The sequence below is a fragment of the Haliotis rubra genome, unplaced genomic scaffold, assembly GCF_003918875.1.
Source record: "Haliotis rubra isolate DU_JTF1 unplaced genomic scaffold, ASM391887v1 Scf119, whole genome shotgun sequence".
Taxonomy (NCBI): domain Eukaryota; kingdom Metazoa; phylum Mollusca; class Gastropoda; order Lepetellida; family Haliotidae; genus Haliotis; species Haliotis rubra.
The window spans coordinates 1,599,290-1,617,424 of record NW_025765103.1 but is presented as its reverse complement, the minus strand read 5'-3'; the positions used below and the strand labels follow the sequence as shown (position 1 = coordinate 1,617,424).

The 18,135-nt window shown below is 38.1% G+C and overlaps 1 protein-coding gene across 1 annotated transcript; it reads left to right on the top strand.

Moving 5' to 3' along the window:
• The first annotated feature begins 1,722 nt into the window (after positions 1-1,722).
• Positions 1,723-12,291, top strand: LOC124260710 (sororin-B-like). Its single transcript, XM_046694998.1, is given in 7 exon segments — positions 1,723-1,881; positions 3,236-3,318; positions 5,297-5,323; positions 6,891-7,663; positions 7,665-7,675; positions 10,471-10,544; positions 10,880-12,291. Coding segments are annotated over 7 exon segments (1,110 nt in total). The 5' UTR covers positions 1,723-1,823; the 3' UTR covers positions 10,964-12,291.
• The last annotated feature ends 5,844 nt before the right edge of the window (positions 12,292-18,135 follow it).

Genomic DNA, 18,135 nt, shown 5'->3' with positions numbered 1-18,135 from the left:
GTGATGACTCTTATATCAATTTTCCGCGAGTCACACAAGGTCTAATACCATTGCGACAGAGGCATTAGCATTGTGACGTCATAACTGTAACCATTATGACGTCATATGTCTAGCGGTATTACACTAGTGTAATATTGCCATAAAAATATTACACTGCAGTATCTTCTACGGGAGACTAATAACAGGTTATATGTCACAGGAGAACGGAGATATCATACATGGGGAAAATACGTGACTGTTCACAATGACATCTGTAAGTAATTATCAGTGTGTGATCAACAGCAGCATTACAAGTTATGTCCTACCTGTAAAAATAAATTATTTTGGGATCTTTTGAAAAAATATTTTTTCATTGGTTACCCTGGTTATTAACTTACAAGCATGGGGAATGTTCATTATTTGTCTACAGGCAGCTGATAAAGCAATCAGTCAACTCACTTTGTTACCATTCCATTTTGGTTCCACAGTTCCATGATGTAAGAGGTGAAACAGTATACATGTTGCAGTCTAGGATTCTTATCACAAAGTATATTGCATTCATTATTTCAGAAAGATTTCGTTGTTACCATGGTCATCATATATTTGGACTGTAAGTGCGAGTCTTCAATAAATCACATGCATGTAGCATGTTATAAAGCCAGTCCTATTTGCATGCTGACACTTAATAATTCATATTAAAACATCACAAATGCAACTTTTACCCTATACGTCAGCTGAAATAAAGATTACCAGAAGTCAAACAGTCTTATCATTCACATGGGACAAGATGACATATGAACTGCCTGAGTACCAGGGAATAATTTTAATGTGTGAAATATTTCAGAAAATAATTATCAATCATGGAACTTACACTACTCATCTAATTTGGACAGGGAATGTCTGCAAAACAAAGAAATGCCAACTCAGACAATTATATATTCTTTCAATATTTCTGAATTTTGGGTCAACTGAACCATTAACAGAAAAAATTAATAATAAGGTTATGGGATTTGTACATTTGTTGACTTAAGACTTAAGCTTGATTTTCTTTAAAGAATAACATGACATAGCCAGACTGAAGCATGATTTTTGTAGTCATCATCAGTTTTGAGTACACTGATAATCAGTGCCAGTATATTTGTAATGGTTGTTATATCATGGACTGTAGGATCACTATGTATTGGTGTATTTCTCCCTGTTAATGCTTCTATGTTTATAGTAACTATGGCATTAACATGTATGACATATATTTTCTCATGTCTTATTTAAAAAAAAATTACATGTACTATTTTCTCAAGAACTGGTCATTTTCATATTATCTTGTGTAAATGAATAAGGCATACCATATTTATGTATGTTATTATTGTAGTTTTATTTCAATAAATTGTGATTCAATTTTTTCCTATGTCTGTGTTTATATGAATATAAGAAATACTTTTAGAGTGTCCACATCAAAACCCAAGTAAGTTTTATTAATTAGATCTAACTTCAAATTACTTTTGCCGACATGTCTGACTTTTTGTTGGCTTGAAAAAGAAAGCAGATTATTAGGTTAACTTTATGTAAGTATACACACACATTCTGTTTAAAACAAATAATGAAAGCGTAATAATGATTACAGAACAAAATGACCCCAAAAACAAAGTTTGTCATTGTGAAATTAATGTTGGTCTAAGGGAGGTAACACCACGCCATCAAGAGTTACCCACCCCTTAACGACTAGATGGCAGCACCACACACTTGCTCATTGGCACGATGTGATTGGTTCCTCTTTGAACGGAGGCCCGCCAAGTTGGAAAACAGAAGAAGATAGAAGCTCACCAAGGGAAACAAATATATTCATTATGGCGCCTAAGCGCGGTAATAGACGAGTCCGATCCAGCGAAACAGTCATGTTATCAGGTGCATAATTGTTGTGATAGACAGTACATACGATAAAACTGCATATTTTGTTTGCACATTTTGGACGAATTCATTTTGTCCGCCGACTGTCTATTCTGGTTTCCAAACGTGTCCTTATTGCGCAAAATGAGGGAAGAATGGTGACAAGGCATTGCATATTCTGCCAAATAAGTGTAGATCTTACGCCCTAGAAGGGAAATCGGGACTCTCGGCTTGGTCGGATAGAGATGTTAAGTCCCAAATGTCGCATGAAGGACCCCATCGCGGCTAGCCGAGAGCCGGACAAGAGTGATGTAGCGTTGTGTAATTGACAGACAGTTGAAGCCCATCGCGTCTCACCTGTATACATGTAACTGAGAATACGACGAATAGGTGTTGATAGAAACACCCATATCCCTGAAACTGTCAAAACACGAAGTCATTGAATCATGCGTGCAAAATATGAATTTATTGCCTATCAACAGTAAATTGTATACGTAAATATCTTGAAAAGAAGAAGAATTTGCACAAAGAGGTATCACCCTGCACCACAGCCATGCTTGAAATGGAAATGTAATTGTTTGTCATCCCAGCTCATCCGTCATCTCATGCAATCATTAACACTGTGCCATGATAGTGTGCCTGAAATGCATTTCAATGCATAAAATTGAGCTGACAGTGTACATTACATAGGTTAATATGGTTAATCTAAGGAAATACTTCTGCCCGTATCCCCCTTTAAATTTCATTCTAGTCAAATCATATCACCTGAATATATATTTCTCATCTGATAAGGATGAGTTTTAACATATTTCTATAATGGTATCAGAACATACTGAATGACATATCCAACTTCTAAAAATGCCACTCAAATAAATTTTTCCTCATCGTTAAAATTTAGGGGGGATACGGGCGGAAGTCATACCTAATCTAACCAGAAGAGTGTAATTTCTGTTTCCCCAAACAACATTTGCATTGATTTGAGAGGAAAGCAACTGGCTTTCAGAGTTATGCAAAATGGCAAACATGCTTGAGGGATGACACACATTTATTAACTTTAAAATCAACTACACCAATCTGAGAATGGTTTACATGCTTCAGCTCCTGTCTAGATGCAAAGTTAAAATAAATGAAGAACGAGTTAGGTCAGACTGCCATTTATTAAATCAGGGACTGATGTGAGACTTGGTGGCCTTAACTCTGTTTCCTTCATTCCAGGTGGTTCCTGATGATAGTGGAGAGCCTGATGGAATGGAAAATTTTGTTTGTTTTAAGGCTAATAGGTTTCAAGTTAGTGTAGAAATCATGTTACTAAGTATGATTGATGGTTCTAAAAATATAATGGTTTCCAATTCTGTTATTTTGTTTTGTACAGAAAGTTCTAGTGGAAGTGATTCAGAGAAAAAGCAGAAGAAATGTACAGTGAACAACAGCAAGAGAAGATCAAGACGACTTAAGGTACAGTGATAGGCCTCACCTAGCAGGAACCTAACTAGACCTGCTACCAGGCCAAACTTAGCCTAAGTTGGCAGAGTATGTCAAAAATATTCCCAAATTCATATCATACATATCCCATTTCATGGTGTTATGTATAACTGTAACCAGGCCAATATAAAGAAAGGTTTTAATGCTGATTTTCACATTATTTCAGTGAATGCATTGTAAAGTTGAATGTTAACATACCTCTGCTACCTTCACTAACCCTTGTATCCATTCTCATGGTTGTTGACCTGCCTTTGATCAATTTGATCAGTTACAAAGGTCAGTTTAACAGCCCAATGAGGATGCTAGTTACAAACCAGCCTCACAGTTGGGTTGGCGATAGCAACCAGAAGGTTGTCAGTCAAAGTAATTACCGTAGAGTTTATAAGATATTTGATATTGAAAAACTGACACATGAAAGAAAGACCTGAAGAATCTACCTGATGGAAAGGAAGTGTTCATGTCAGGGGCAGACTGTCAATACCATATCACAAGCGTGAACATTTAACAGCTGGTGAATATAGAATGTGAGCTGTCTGACCATCCATATGTTGAATCCATCGTGGTTAATAAAATGAAAGCAAAACTATTGAGGGGTAACATTTTGCGGAACCTCCTTGATCAGCTTAAAAAGTTAGAAACATGTAATTAGACATACTGAAACTTTACTATGAAAGACTGTTTGATTCTGAAATGTTTTGTCACAATTTACAGTATTTGTGTATTTTTTTGGACATGTGTATTTAGTATCATTCCTGGTATCTTCTTTGAGTGGCATGTTTAGAAGTTGGTGAATCAGATAAGGACAAATTTTATGGATGAACAACTTCTTTATTCGGATGATGCGACGTTTCGATACAGATTCTTTATCGTTGTCAAGCAAGTATGTCATTCATGGTGTTAGCAGGGTAACTCACCAGTATGCTAAATACATTCCAATAGGTAATTGCCAACTATGTCAGGCTATGACGGTAGAGGATACCAACTATGTCAGGCTATGACGGTAGAGGATACCAACATATGTCAGGCTATGACGGTAGAGGATACCAACATTGTCAGGCTATGACGGTAGAGGATACCAACTATGTCAGGCTATGACGGTAGAGGATACCAACATTGTCAGGGCTACGGTAGAGGATACCAACTATGGTAGAGGATACCAACATTGTCAGGCTATGACGGTAGAGGATACCAACTATGTCAGGCTATGACGGTAGAGGATACCAACTATGTCAGGCTATGACGGTAGAGGATACCAACTATGTCAGGCTATGACGGTAGAGGATACCAACTATGTCAGGCTATGACGGTAGAGGATACCAACTATGTCAGGCTATGACGGTAGAGGATACCAACTATGTCAGGCTATGACGGTAGAGGATACCAACATTGTCAGCTTCATCATGATGATGTATGTAATCTATATACAGTGGAAACCTGATAAGTAAAATTTCAAGGGACTCGCCAAAATTTTTTACTTATCAGGTATTTTACTTATCCAAACTTATAAAAACCTGCAAATGACAACCATATGCATGTATATGTATGCATATGTATGCATATGTAACAATGAACAACTTATCAGGGCTGGCCTCCGGTTGTTAGTGTATTGTCAACTGCATGACGCCAGTAGGATGTTTGTTTGACTAGAGACTGACACGACTGCCCCTCATGTCGGATTATGTGGTGAACGCTAATTTAGCTATCCAGTCTCTTTTGTTAAGTAATTTACTTCCAGGGAACGTGAGAAGACGTTTAGTTAAGCAGTATTGTTTACTTATCCGAGTTTAGTTAACCAGACTCTAATAGTGATAATTAATGAAGAAATTTGCCGGGACCAAAGAAAAGTGTTTACTTATCAGGTCTGTTTAGTTAAGCGGTCTTTACTTAGGCGGTTTCCACTGTATACATGTATCTATAATCTTTCACTCATGTTTTGTTGTTTTGTTTTCAGAAACAAGACTCAGATTCTTGCACTTCGGTGAGTATAAAATGACATTAAAAATGCAGTTGGATAATGAAGAACATACAGCTAAAATGTTTAGGATGTGTCAGTTAGTAATACTCTCAATGGTTTTAAATTTTCAGAACAGAACCTCATTGATTTTGTGGACTGAGAATTGTGTTGGCCGAGAAATGAAGATGTATCTGTGTATGTGGACAAAGAATGCTTAAAGGTCACATGCAACGTAAAACACAACTTTCCAGATTCTGATACCTTTCGGTATGGACTTACAGAAACAAATCATCAAAAATGCAAATTCAACTTATAAAGTTGAAAAATAACGCGATGAAAAAACACGCGAGAAATCGGAGTTCAAACGATTCACTAATTTTCCCCCGACTTTTCGGGGAAAACTGGTTTCAACAGCTGGGCTGCGCTCATAGCACGTGTGCAGTGAAATAGGTTCGCGCGACTTGGAAGCGGGCTGTCCGGTGAATACTCGGTGAAGGCTTTGGTGTGAGCTATTTTCCTGATGTTTTTTTTATATTTCACAGGCGCGAGCTTTTTATATGTTATGACAGTAAATAAACTGTTTATATTATTTCATTTGTCTATTTCACCACACGTTCTTCTTACCGAGTCACTTTCTCAGTTCGATACTTAAAAGCAATGTCATTATTTAGCGTTGACAGAATTTCTAACTGTGATATAGATATGTCGTTGTCACAGACAAAACTCAATGTCTTGTTTTATTGACACCTGTGTGTCTGCCTGCCTGCCTGTCTGCCAATGACAATATTCAATACACAACTGCGATCACTGACCACATGCAATTTGAACTTGACACCAATCAGGCTATACACCATAAACAAAACGCATTGATTTATGGCCCGAGTTCGGTCTCTGTCACATTATGTAATTACACAGACAGGCAGGTGTGATACTTGAACACATGACATGTTATGATGTCTGTTGATTGCAAAATGTTATACAAAAAAAGTGAGCATGTATTTACAAAACCCAACATCTCTATATATACACACACAATGAGCCGTGAGGGCATCTGTAAAAGGAACCAGCCGTTGCACTTCAGTGCACACCCACCCACTCTGACTGGGTTCGGTATCCTTGCTGCTTCGTTTCTTGGGAAGTAAACCCAAGTACACAATATTGCACTTTTGATGTGTGATTGTACGCTTATAATTTTGTTTATATGTGTTTTCATAACCAGCAATGTATATTATATGTCATGAATAAGTGATAATTGTGTTTTAATTATGTTTGATTTTTTGGTTGCATGTGACCTTTAAAATAAGATGTGCACAATGAGCCAAATTATTGGACATTTGGTTTTCCTCTTCTTCAATAGAATTGCTCATACAAGATGTGTTCATAGAAACCCTGCCATAATCTACCGGTATACACAATAGCTCATCAGTATTCCAGATACTGTACCTGTGGTAAGAGTCAACGGAGTCAGTTCAAACCAGTTTGTTTATTCTGGGCTGGAATGTTTACAGGATATGTCTGGATTATTCCCCGACAGTTTGTGTATGTAACATAACCTCACGTGTAGTGTTGAATGGAGTCTACTTTCCTTCAGATTGATTCTGCCTATGATGGAGATGGAGAGACAACAAACAGCACCATGGAGTCCTCCAGCAGCTCCGACCAGACTATGTCTTCTCCCAGCAGTGACATGTACGACTTTGACGAAAATGACAACCCACCGGGTAGAGGCATCCTCTCACCCAAACAATCAAAGGTCAAGAAGAAAACATCTAAACGAATACAAGCCTCCAACAAAAAGTCAAGCTCTTCTAAAGCTAGTAAACCACGTAAGCTATCTCCTAAAATGGAAAGTGTTTCAGTGACTCCTGTTGTAAGTAAAGGAAAGTCGGATGCCGAGAATAAGCCCAGTAGGCGCCCCAAGGGCATGAAGACACCAGGAGTGTCGCCCATACTCTCTGCTAGTCGCCTTGATTCCAGTATGAACAGTTCTGTGGAGAACAGGGGTAAGAGGAAGATGTCAGGTTCAACCCCACATGTCACACCACAGATAAGTTCAAAGAGCAAGAATCCAAGAATTGATTCTATAAAGAATGACAGCGGATGTTTTATTTCTCCACCACCCATGAAAGTGCCCCGACTCATAGCCAAAGACACTTCTACACCTAGTAACATGAAGGACGATATTCGGGTTGGTGTTAAGGACAAGTGTTTTGGCTTTGACTCCCTTGGTTCGCCAGCTCATGGGATCTCTACGTCAGACTATGGGTCAGCAGTGATGGATTTGTCCCAAATCTCAATGGATGACACAGCTCCAAGTGTGGAGAAAGACTTTGAGGTGACAATGTTCTCGGGAGCCAGAGATGCAGCCAGATCCAGGTAAGGCGTGGTCCTGTTAATGTGCTCTCTAGGAATCACAGGTCCTCCTCTCCCTTACCCCTACCCAACCCCATACCAGTCACACTCACAGGCTGTATCAGTTGGTGAGTCCTTTGTTTTGATTAAAGCTAGTATGCGTAGTAGCATTGTTTAGTCTCAACAAGGCACAAAATATCCCCATTTTAGTATCAATACACATGGCATCACTGACCACAAATTGGTATGTTTATCTTTCTCTCAGAAAGTACACATTGGTATTGATATTATTGCAGGGATGTATGTAGACTTCCAAAACAAATGCCTTTCACAGGAAAATTCAAGGGAGACATCATGATATTGTTCAAAATTTTATTTTAGTGTCATTAATTCTGAGAATTTCGGAAATTCTTGTTGCGTAATAGTTTTTAATATGCTTGCAGTGGCATGGTAATATTGAAATGGCACTTATGAAAATCTTCAGTGTGCCCCAGCTGCACAAGAGAAATTATAAAAGTGCACACAACATGATTTATTTAAAGGAAATTGAGAAATATATCTGACAAACTGAAATGAATTAAAACCTGTTTATGCACCCCATGAAACTGTTTATCGGTGGGACTCTCAGTCTCACAGCTGAACATGGGTGGCCGTTTTGAATGCCAGTGGGCATAACAGGAAATTCTGTTTGGGATGACAACATACTTTGTGGGTTAGTCCAGAACAAATGGTGCTGTACTATTATTGCAGTCTTGATAGTGTGTAAGAAATCCAGCTCTCAAGTTTACAGGTTTAGAATAGAATAGAATAATACTTTAATGCCTTTTCAGGAATTTGTGTTACATCAGCAGAGCTACTGACACATTAGAGAGATACCAAACATATTTACATAAATTCTTTGATTTAGGTATCTTCACATTTGTTTAAGAGAGATATGGTACTTGGAATAAAGGATGTACAGGCTCTCTTAGTTTTCACAATTGGAACTTTGTAGCGGCGGCCTGAAGGGAGGAGGTTGTATTCCGAATTTAAGTAGTGAGTACGGTCAGATATGATTTTGACAGCTTGATTCACGATTTGCCGTGTGATGTTGACTGATTGATGAAACAATAAATTGAAATGACATATTATATATATAATATGTCATTTCAATTTATTGTTTCTTAAATCAGTGATATAACTGTTGTGATATTTCGAATCATCAAAAGGTATGGACACGCTAATTTTCGCAAAGGCACATCTAAGTTACCTGTCTGGTACCGTAACATCTAAGATTCTAACACCATTATCAACTTAAAAGTGATACAATCGAGTGATGAGAAGTAAATACTTTGTATGTTGTGACACAAAACAGGGAACTAATAACAAGAGGGAAGTGATTGGAGGAGGCCAGGTGGGGAGTTAGAACAACAGTAAACAAGGAAATGCAATAAACAAAAAGTACTTATCCATAAAGTCGTATTCTTCATTGACTCGCCAACATCTAGAATGCTGACCAAACAATTAGCAATATATATTACTCTTGACTGCAACACTGACGTGAGGTGATGTGAAATGGGGTTTAACGTCGTACTTAAGAATATTTCGCTCATATAACAACGTGCATGTGTGTATGTGGGGCTGCTTGTACTAGCCCAGACTTAAGCTGGTTTTATAGTGCTGGCTCACTGAGACACCATGCCGCCGTTAAGCATGAATACCCCACTCAGACCATACTGACTCCGAGCCGACCAGTCCTTGTTGTACCTATTAATGCAGAGCACCAGACAGGGACCAACAAGCCCGGACGGACGCTGTAAGGTCTGAAAAAAAATGTTGTGGTTCTGATTACCCGACCAACCCTTGAATTCTGGTGCCGATCCTATTTATTTTAAGCTGTATGAATAAAATAAGCTTTCAGATACCATTGTAATATTCTCGGCACCTACAGACATCGGTCATTCTGATAGAGAAAGTCGACATGATGGCTGCAAGCTTGATTAAATAAACAATTATAGTCCGTTTGGCTCAAAAGCGGACCGATGAATTGCAATCTAACTCGAAAACTAATAAACATATAATACTCAATGAAACACTGATCATAATCAAAACATCAGACCAACTCTGTGATTTCTTTGCAGAATTTGTTCTAAAATTAAAAAAGTTGTTTAACAAACTATCAGTAAAATTTTGACACAATTCACTATTTGTTACGAGGGAGGAGTGCAGAGAAAGGGACAGCCAGGTGTTAGAGAAGCATGTGCACAAGTGCCGACAACGTTATTGATTCATGAACTTGTGCTGTGCCGTCTCCATCCTTTCTCGCACACCCAGCTGTCCCTTTCTCTGCACTGGTCCCTCGTAACAAATAGTCAATTGTGTCGATATTTTAATGATAGTTTGTTAAACAACTTTTTTAATTTTAGGACATAAATTCTGCAAAAACCTCACAGAGTTGGTCTGATGTTTTGATTATGATCAGTGTTTCATTGAGTATTTTATGTTTATTAGTTTTCCAGTTAGATTGCAATTCATCGGTTCGCTTTTGAGCCAAACGGACTATACACATTGATAAATGTGCCATTAGTTTGTACTTTTCTTCTAAAAAAATATGGGGGAAAAACCCAAATTGTACCTACCTACCCTAAATTTTAAAGAGATGTAATCGGAACCACAACATTGTTTTTATTTTGCCTAACCACTACACCACAGAGGCGATCTGCAACATTGAACCTGTTTGCAAACCACGAAGTTACTACATAAACATTTATTTTTATATATATCCGATCATGTGAGCATTGTAGTCTCTGATACTTTATTTCATCCATTTGTATTTTCAGAAATGATGCTGAATAAGAGCTTAACAATTTCCTATAAACCCACTAAGCAAAAGAGACCAAAGGGACGTTACTCTGTAAGTATGCAAGGTTACCATAGTTACAGTTAAGCAGTACCATATTCTCATGGCTAGTTATCTCCTGTTACCATGGTTTCTTAAAGGTAACGTAATACATGGTCAGAAATGAATAGAGTTGAACTGGTATGGCCAAAGGCTGATATACTGTCTCAAAACATAATTTTATCTACATAATATAACTTGCAGATCTAATTAAAATGTGAAATCATCAAGTTCAGTGTGTTTTTGAAGGAATCGGATTCCTATCAATCAGGATCTGCACAATATAAACCACTGTTCTCAACACACGACAAAGAAATTATATTGATATGAAGTGTGTGTTTTATTTGCAGATCAGCAAGGTTGATGCCTGGGCAGAGAAGATGAACCAGGAGTTTGATGATGCAGAGCACTTTGAACTGAGCATAGAAGGTTAACACCACTTGAGCACTGACACACTGACACTGCTGTGTATATGACAAGATATTTTTGAACTTAGAAATGTTTCTCCAAATTCAATGTACACTTAGAGAACAAAATGAAAAAAATGCAATTTGCAAAGGAGTTATTCATTGCTCTACAAAACAAATTAAGATTATAAACTTCGAACTCCAAGATTATGCAACCAGTTAACAGTAAAACATGCTAAACTCACCCAATGAATAACCTGTTCAGACTAGAAGATCCAATGTAAGGAGAAAAACATAAAATGTCTTTTCTTTTTCCTCTACCCCATCTAGAAACATGGATTTTAATCATAAAATATCCATTAACAGTGTAATAAGAATTTTTGAAATGACATGTTTGGGGGTAGTTTGGTTTGAATCTTAGCGATCCCCGATCTACATCCTCTATTGTTATAATTAACCGTGATAAGGACCACCTTCATGCTTGGTACCAGTCAAGAGTTGCAGCCTTTTTTTCAGCAGCAGTGTTTTGAGCATCATGTGCAAGGCCATTTGTTCATGTTAGATTTAGAATGCAATGTTAGATCATTGTGTGAGGAAGACTGTTTTCGTTGTATTATACTATTTATTCCATCTGATGAATGTGTGCATCAATTTCATGATAACAAACTTGTCTAAATATTTGAAAGCTGTTTTAGAACATATCAGTATGTCAATGTTTGGGGGTGGACATGTTGACTTTAAGGTCATATTTGACATCTGTATATCAGGGTTTCCACAAGACCTATTTTCCAGTCTTGGAAAAATCATGGATTTAAAAAAAGGATGAAATCATGGAATAATCTATATATTAATATATATATAAATAATAATCTTATAAGCCAAGAAATATGGTACTGTAACTGGACTATATCAACAGTAGTTAAAGTAAGTGTTAGTATGCAGTGTGTCTGCAGTTTATACTGTAAGATATTGAACCATTATTGATTTTAATGACATGTTTTATTATTGGATATATGTCAGTAGTGAGTGAGTGAGTTTAGATTTACTCCGCTTTCAGCAATATTCCAGCAATACCAAAGCAGGGAACACCAGAAATGGGCTTCACTCATTGAAGTCATGGGGGGAATCGAACCTGGGTCTTTGGCGTGACGAACGAACAATTTAATCACTCGGCTACCCCACTGCCCTGAAATACCTCTTGTTAAGTACAAGTTTAAAGGGAGAAAATGGTAGATTTATTGATGTTATATGAATGTGAGGAATGGAACCCGGGTCTTCAGCATGACGAGCGAATGCTTTAACCACTGGGCTACCCCATCACCCCTATATGTCAATAAGGATAGTTAAAGAGTAAAGAAAACTTGCTACGCTTGATGTTTCATGTATATACTAGCCACATAGAGAAACTGTGCACACAGAAAATGCCTTCAGAATTGGAATACAACACAGCAAAGACGAAATGATGTAGACACTTTAAAAGCTGAAGTATCGGACCACAAGAAATTGTCAAAAGAACATGAACATTATCCGTAACAATGACGTCAGAACTTCAAAATTGAGTAGGGGGTCACATGACGAAGTCACAAAGTCAATAACGGGTATGACCACCATGTACGTGAAGCACAGCAGTGCATCGACGACGCATAGAGGCTAGCAAATGAGCATTGAAGGCCTGGGGAATGGTCTGGCGCGTGGTCACTGCTGTCTGGAACCTGTATCTGAGATGAGTCACCCAAATCCACCTGTCCTGTCTTGGCGTCGTTCCGTCAGGAACGCCCAGTGGTCGACGACGTCATTACTGTTTCGGAAAACGCCTGACCCATGCAGATATCGTGTTACGATGGCATTGGAAATGTGCTGCCACCTGTTGTTGGCTCATTCCTGCTCGAACCATTCCAATGGCTTCATGACGTGGAGCAGATGTTAATCTTGGCATGATGTGCATGTGACTTCTCATGTGGATTTGTGAACGTTTAAATGACCAAAGATCAAGCTTTCGACAGTGACAGCAATTTCAGAGTTTCACATGTTGTGTGCAGCTACACATTGCAAGGCCATACGCCACCGTCAATGACGTCACGTCACCTGGCACGTGCATGAGCGTTTGATTGTCTCCAATACTTGCTATGTTCACAAATGTATTTATGTATAAATACGCTGTGTGCCTATATTTATATTTTCTGTGTGCAGTTTCTTCATGTGGCCAATATATTATGTCATCTTATCATAAAGAGATGTGAATGTACAGCTGTAAGGGGAGATTTGAGGCCGTATTTAAGTTATTGTTTTATTTCAGAGACAGTGATATATGTTTAAAGGTATCAAAATACCCTAGGACATCTACTGCTGTGTCTTGAAAAAGCAATACCGGTATTTGTCTGGAAAGATCATGGAATTTTTAAAAAAAATCAACTAAGTGTGGGAACCCTGTGTATACATTATATAAAATCGCACAGGTCAGTACCCTCTTGATCAGTATCCATGCTTATGGGCCCATGTATATATGTAAATTAAAGTAATTATACAATATATGTTTTTCCTCTATCCTTCGAGTCATTAAACATGTTACACTTCATCTGAGAAGTGTTGATGTAAGGATGAAATTCTATTTTCAGCTAAAAACAATTCTGCTAACTTTCTTGGTTGGTGAAGTTGTAAAGACCATTGTCTTGCGTGTGATATGTCATGCCAATATCAGGATACTGCCTTTGTTTAGTAACATGGCGTTAAATTGTCTTGTCAAGGGACATCTTGAAATGATGAGAATATTGGTCAGTGAAGATTTCATGGTTCTCTTGTTACCCAGATTGTACAGTGCTTTTATGAATGTAATTATTGATCTTCTTGTCATTTGTAACAGCTTTGTTCACAAGGTGTGGATACATGTAGATTGTGATTTGTGTTCAGAATGGCATTACTACCAGAATACCTTCCAGTGGTTTTATATCTCTGTCAGGTTGGTCTGTCAGTATAGCCTATTTGTCTTGTTAAAATATGAATACCCAATGTCATTTAGAAAGTGGTCAAATGTAACATATGTTACATTTGGGATTACACTTTCTTAGAATCTAGTACTTTTTGTGTAGAGTCCAATCCGGAATTCGAACCCACACCCACAGTCAGGCACCTAATCGCAAAGCACACAAAGTGAGCCGCCTACCCCTCTCGGCCACCGTGGCTTCCACAAAAATGGAAGTCAGACAACTGGTAGTCCATACTGGACTTTGTGTACACCTCTGAAAAGTGTAAATATAACATGTTACTCTTATTAGACTGTTCTCTCAGTTGTATAGATCAATCCTGGTTTTGAACCCATTCAAAGCAGCAGAATCAAGTATCACAACACTTCTTAACATAATAATTGTACAAGCAAACAGTAAGCATATGGATTATTCACATTGTGATGGGCTGTAACAAAAAGGGGGGTAAACATGGACTTCCAGGTCACCCCATTTATCTCAGAGAATTGCAAAATGGTGTTTCCGTTGGGGGTTATGTCTAATGAATATGCACATGAAATGTTAAAGTTTATGTGAACTCATGAGGAATTATTGTAGAATAGTTCAGTGTTGTGATGGATTGTCATTGAGAATGTTGAAGGGCATTTTCTTAGTTTGATGCCTATTTTAGATTGTTTATTAGAAAAAAAGAAAATTAAAATACATGTCAAAGCAAATTTGTGTTGTTTTTTATGAGTAAAGTTTAAATGTGTTTCATGTATATAAAGTGAGTGAGTGAGTTTAGTTTTACCTCACACTCAGCAATACTACAGCTATATGGCAGCGGTCTGTAAAATAATCGAGTCTGGATCAGACAATCCAGTGATCAACAGCATGAGCATCGATCTGCGCAATTGGGAACCAATGACGTGTCAACCAAGTCAGCGAGCCTGACCTCCCGATCCCATTAGTCGCCTCTTACGACAAACATAGTCGCCTGTTGTAGCACACATGGGTTGCTGAAGACCTATTCTACCCTGGACCTCATGTATATAAAGACATCTGCTTTATGTGGCCGGACAAGGATGCTGAACATTGGCTCTGGTGCTGTGACTATGGTATGTCTCTAAGCCGGACTCTGTGAACCTTGGTGAAATTGATTGTTGAGTTATAATAACACCAACACATATTGTCCTTGCCATGAATTCGTCACTTTACTGGATTTTTTGTGTTTTAACACCACACTCCGCAATATATTCCAGCTATGTGGCAGCCATTGTAAATACTTGGACCAAACAATCCAATGATAAACATCATGAGCACTGATCATCTTATAACAAGCTTTGGTTGCTTAAGACCAATTCTAACCCAGTCTTCACAGGTTTGTCATCAAAGATTATGCACCCAGGTATGGCAGTCTGGGAAGCGTTCTAAATTAAGGTCGGGTCTAAGGCCCAAAGCTGACTGAACACCACTCTGACCCACAGCTTTTGTTTTCTGCAGGTCATTTTGGCAGACAGCTTTTTCATCCCCAGTACCTAAGAGTATTATTTCCATATGAATAAACAGAACCTACATATTCTGATCAGGAACCACAAATTTGTATGGCTCTGGGTTCTGGGTTAAGGGCATCAATGGTGGAACGTTGCAAAATTCGGAAAATGTGGATAATGTTAGAATATCTTGACAATGATGCTTGACAAGCTTTGGGTCTAACAATAGGGTTCTTTCTCCCATAAATATTGAGTTTGGCATGACGATTTTCAAAATGCTCCAAGCTTTGTGAAAATGTCATAAAAGTTACCCAGAAAGCCATAGACATACAAATTCTATGACTTTAACATGAAAACTGCTCAGGAACACCATCAATCTTTTTGACATCTTAACAGTTATTTTACCCAAATAAGAAGAGGGTATTCAGTCTGTCGAAGACATTTTTGTTCAACCCAAAACTTAAACTATAAATGTGGGCATACGTGTAAAAGTTATGGAGTTTGCTAATGAGGAAACGTGTACTGTGTTTAGAATTGGCTGTGTAATTACTTGGGAGTTCCAGCTCACAGTTCGGCAGCAGAAGCTGCCAGGAGTTTGATTTGTTTGTGAACAGTCTGTAAATACTCAGACAATCCGGTGGCTGACATGAGCATCTATGCAGTATTGGTATGTGATCACATATACTACTGGAATAAAGTAACTGGCATTATTTGATATTATGCCATTTTTTAATGCAAAATGATAACATGCTTTGTGGTGTTTTCACTGTTAACCGTTGACAGGATAATATCGAAATATGTATGATTTGACACTACAGTCCGTTTGGCTCAAAAGCGGACCGATGAATTGCAAGCTAATTAGAATACTAATAAACACATAATACTCAATAAAACGCTGCTCATGATCAAAACATCATACCAACTCTGAGTTTTCTGTGGCAGAATTTGTCCTAAAAATAAAAAAGTTGTTTAACAAACTATCATTAAACTATTTGTGACGAGGGAGGAGAGGAACAGCCAGGTATGCTAGAAAGGATGGAGACGGCCGCAATCGTTTATGTCATCAGAGGGATAAGATAAGAGAGAGATAAGGTAAATACATTATTATCCTGAAGGAAATTTTGGTTACATCGTAAAACACATGAGGCAGAACAAAACAAGGAATCACAAGATATCACAACTGAATCCAACTCTGATTCTGAACAACTGCTGTCAGAGTCCACTGGCAATGATTGATCTAATGGTCGCGTTGTCTAAACCTCTCTCTTGCCAGTATTTAGTTTCAGTATCCTTTTCCACTTTTTCAAAACATATCTGCCATGTTTCTTGCGGGGTGTTGCTGATGGATTGCTGTACATGTTTCTGTACACCGCCAAGTTTGAAGGTGTTATTTCTTCCCACTTCGGACTTGATGACACCCCAGACCAGCTCTATGGGGTTAAGGTCACAATGGTACAGGAAAGACGAAGCACTTCATGGCCAGAACTTAAGTATTGGGCAACCTTTTACACAGGGTTATTTTCATTTGCCTTAATAATTCCATACAAAACAGGTTTTGTTGCCTTAAATGGAATTGGCAAACCATTTTTCTCAAGTCATTCTAACATACCCCACTTCCTGCTGATTGAGACTGGGTCAGTGAAACTAAACCATTCTATCAAAGATGTTTAATAAGATGTGGAGGCTCGTCAAAAATAAAGGAGTTAAGAAATATGTACATTATATTGAATGACGGTCTGTGGCAGAGGTACTATGCTAGCATGCTGCATGGAACTCTGGGTAGGAGATTGGAAATTAATGTGTTCCCACAACATTCAGAGGCGAGAGAATAATCAACCGTTCTTCAATTTTCAATACCAGGTTTGCGAACTTCAGGTGTCAAAAAGCATGCAAAAAGTAAGTAAGTTCATTGTGGTCAAAGTGTACATGCCACGCGTGATCGGTGAGAGCACGACCACTCATTCCTGTTGGTATCCTCCTTTGCTGAAGACCAGATCTTCATGGGTCCTGGATTTTGAAAAAGAGGAAGTTCTCATAATACCCACGGCAGCAAGTTACTTGGTGGACAGCACAGTTAACATGAACAGTGTTTGAAAAAAAAAATAGTGGAGGTGTTCGCACTCCCCTACAACTCCCATCTGGATCCACCTGTGTGTTGAATGAAGTGGAACAAGAAAGTAATGTGATTCATGTAGAAAGAGTTGAAGTTAAGATCAACCAGTGACCAATCAGGATTATTTGCACTAGATTGTGCGGAGTTCTTTCCCTTGTTCAATGCACACCATAACTCCATGGTCAGGGAGTGAATCAATAAAGTGTCGTATCCTACTATTCGTTAACCAATAGTGGACTGACATCACTGCAATATACCCATAATCAAAACTCTCAGAGTGGACAGCTATTTTGGCAACACATCCTGACAACCCATCAACGCCTACGTGAACATAACACTTCTCTCACATTAAATCTCTGATCACATCAAATCAAACCCAAATCATAAAATACACTGGACTGATATCTTGGGCTGTGTATTGGCAAATAAATTGTATTGAAATATATTGCGATTTGGGTACCCATATTGCAACATATTTGGAACTTAAGGGTTTGACTGTGAGTGACACTGATTGAGTATGTCAATCCTATTTTCTACATTATAAGTTCCTAAACATACAGGTTATATGTTTATGTTATGCTTCTGATAACAGCATAGTTATAAAGTCTCAACAAAATTGGACATTAATGTATAATAAAATACTGTTCTTTTCCA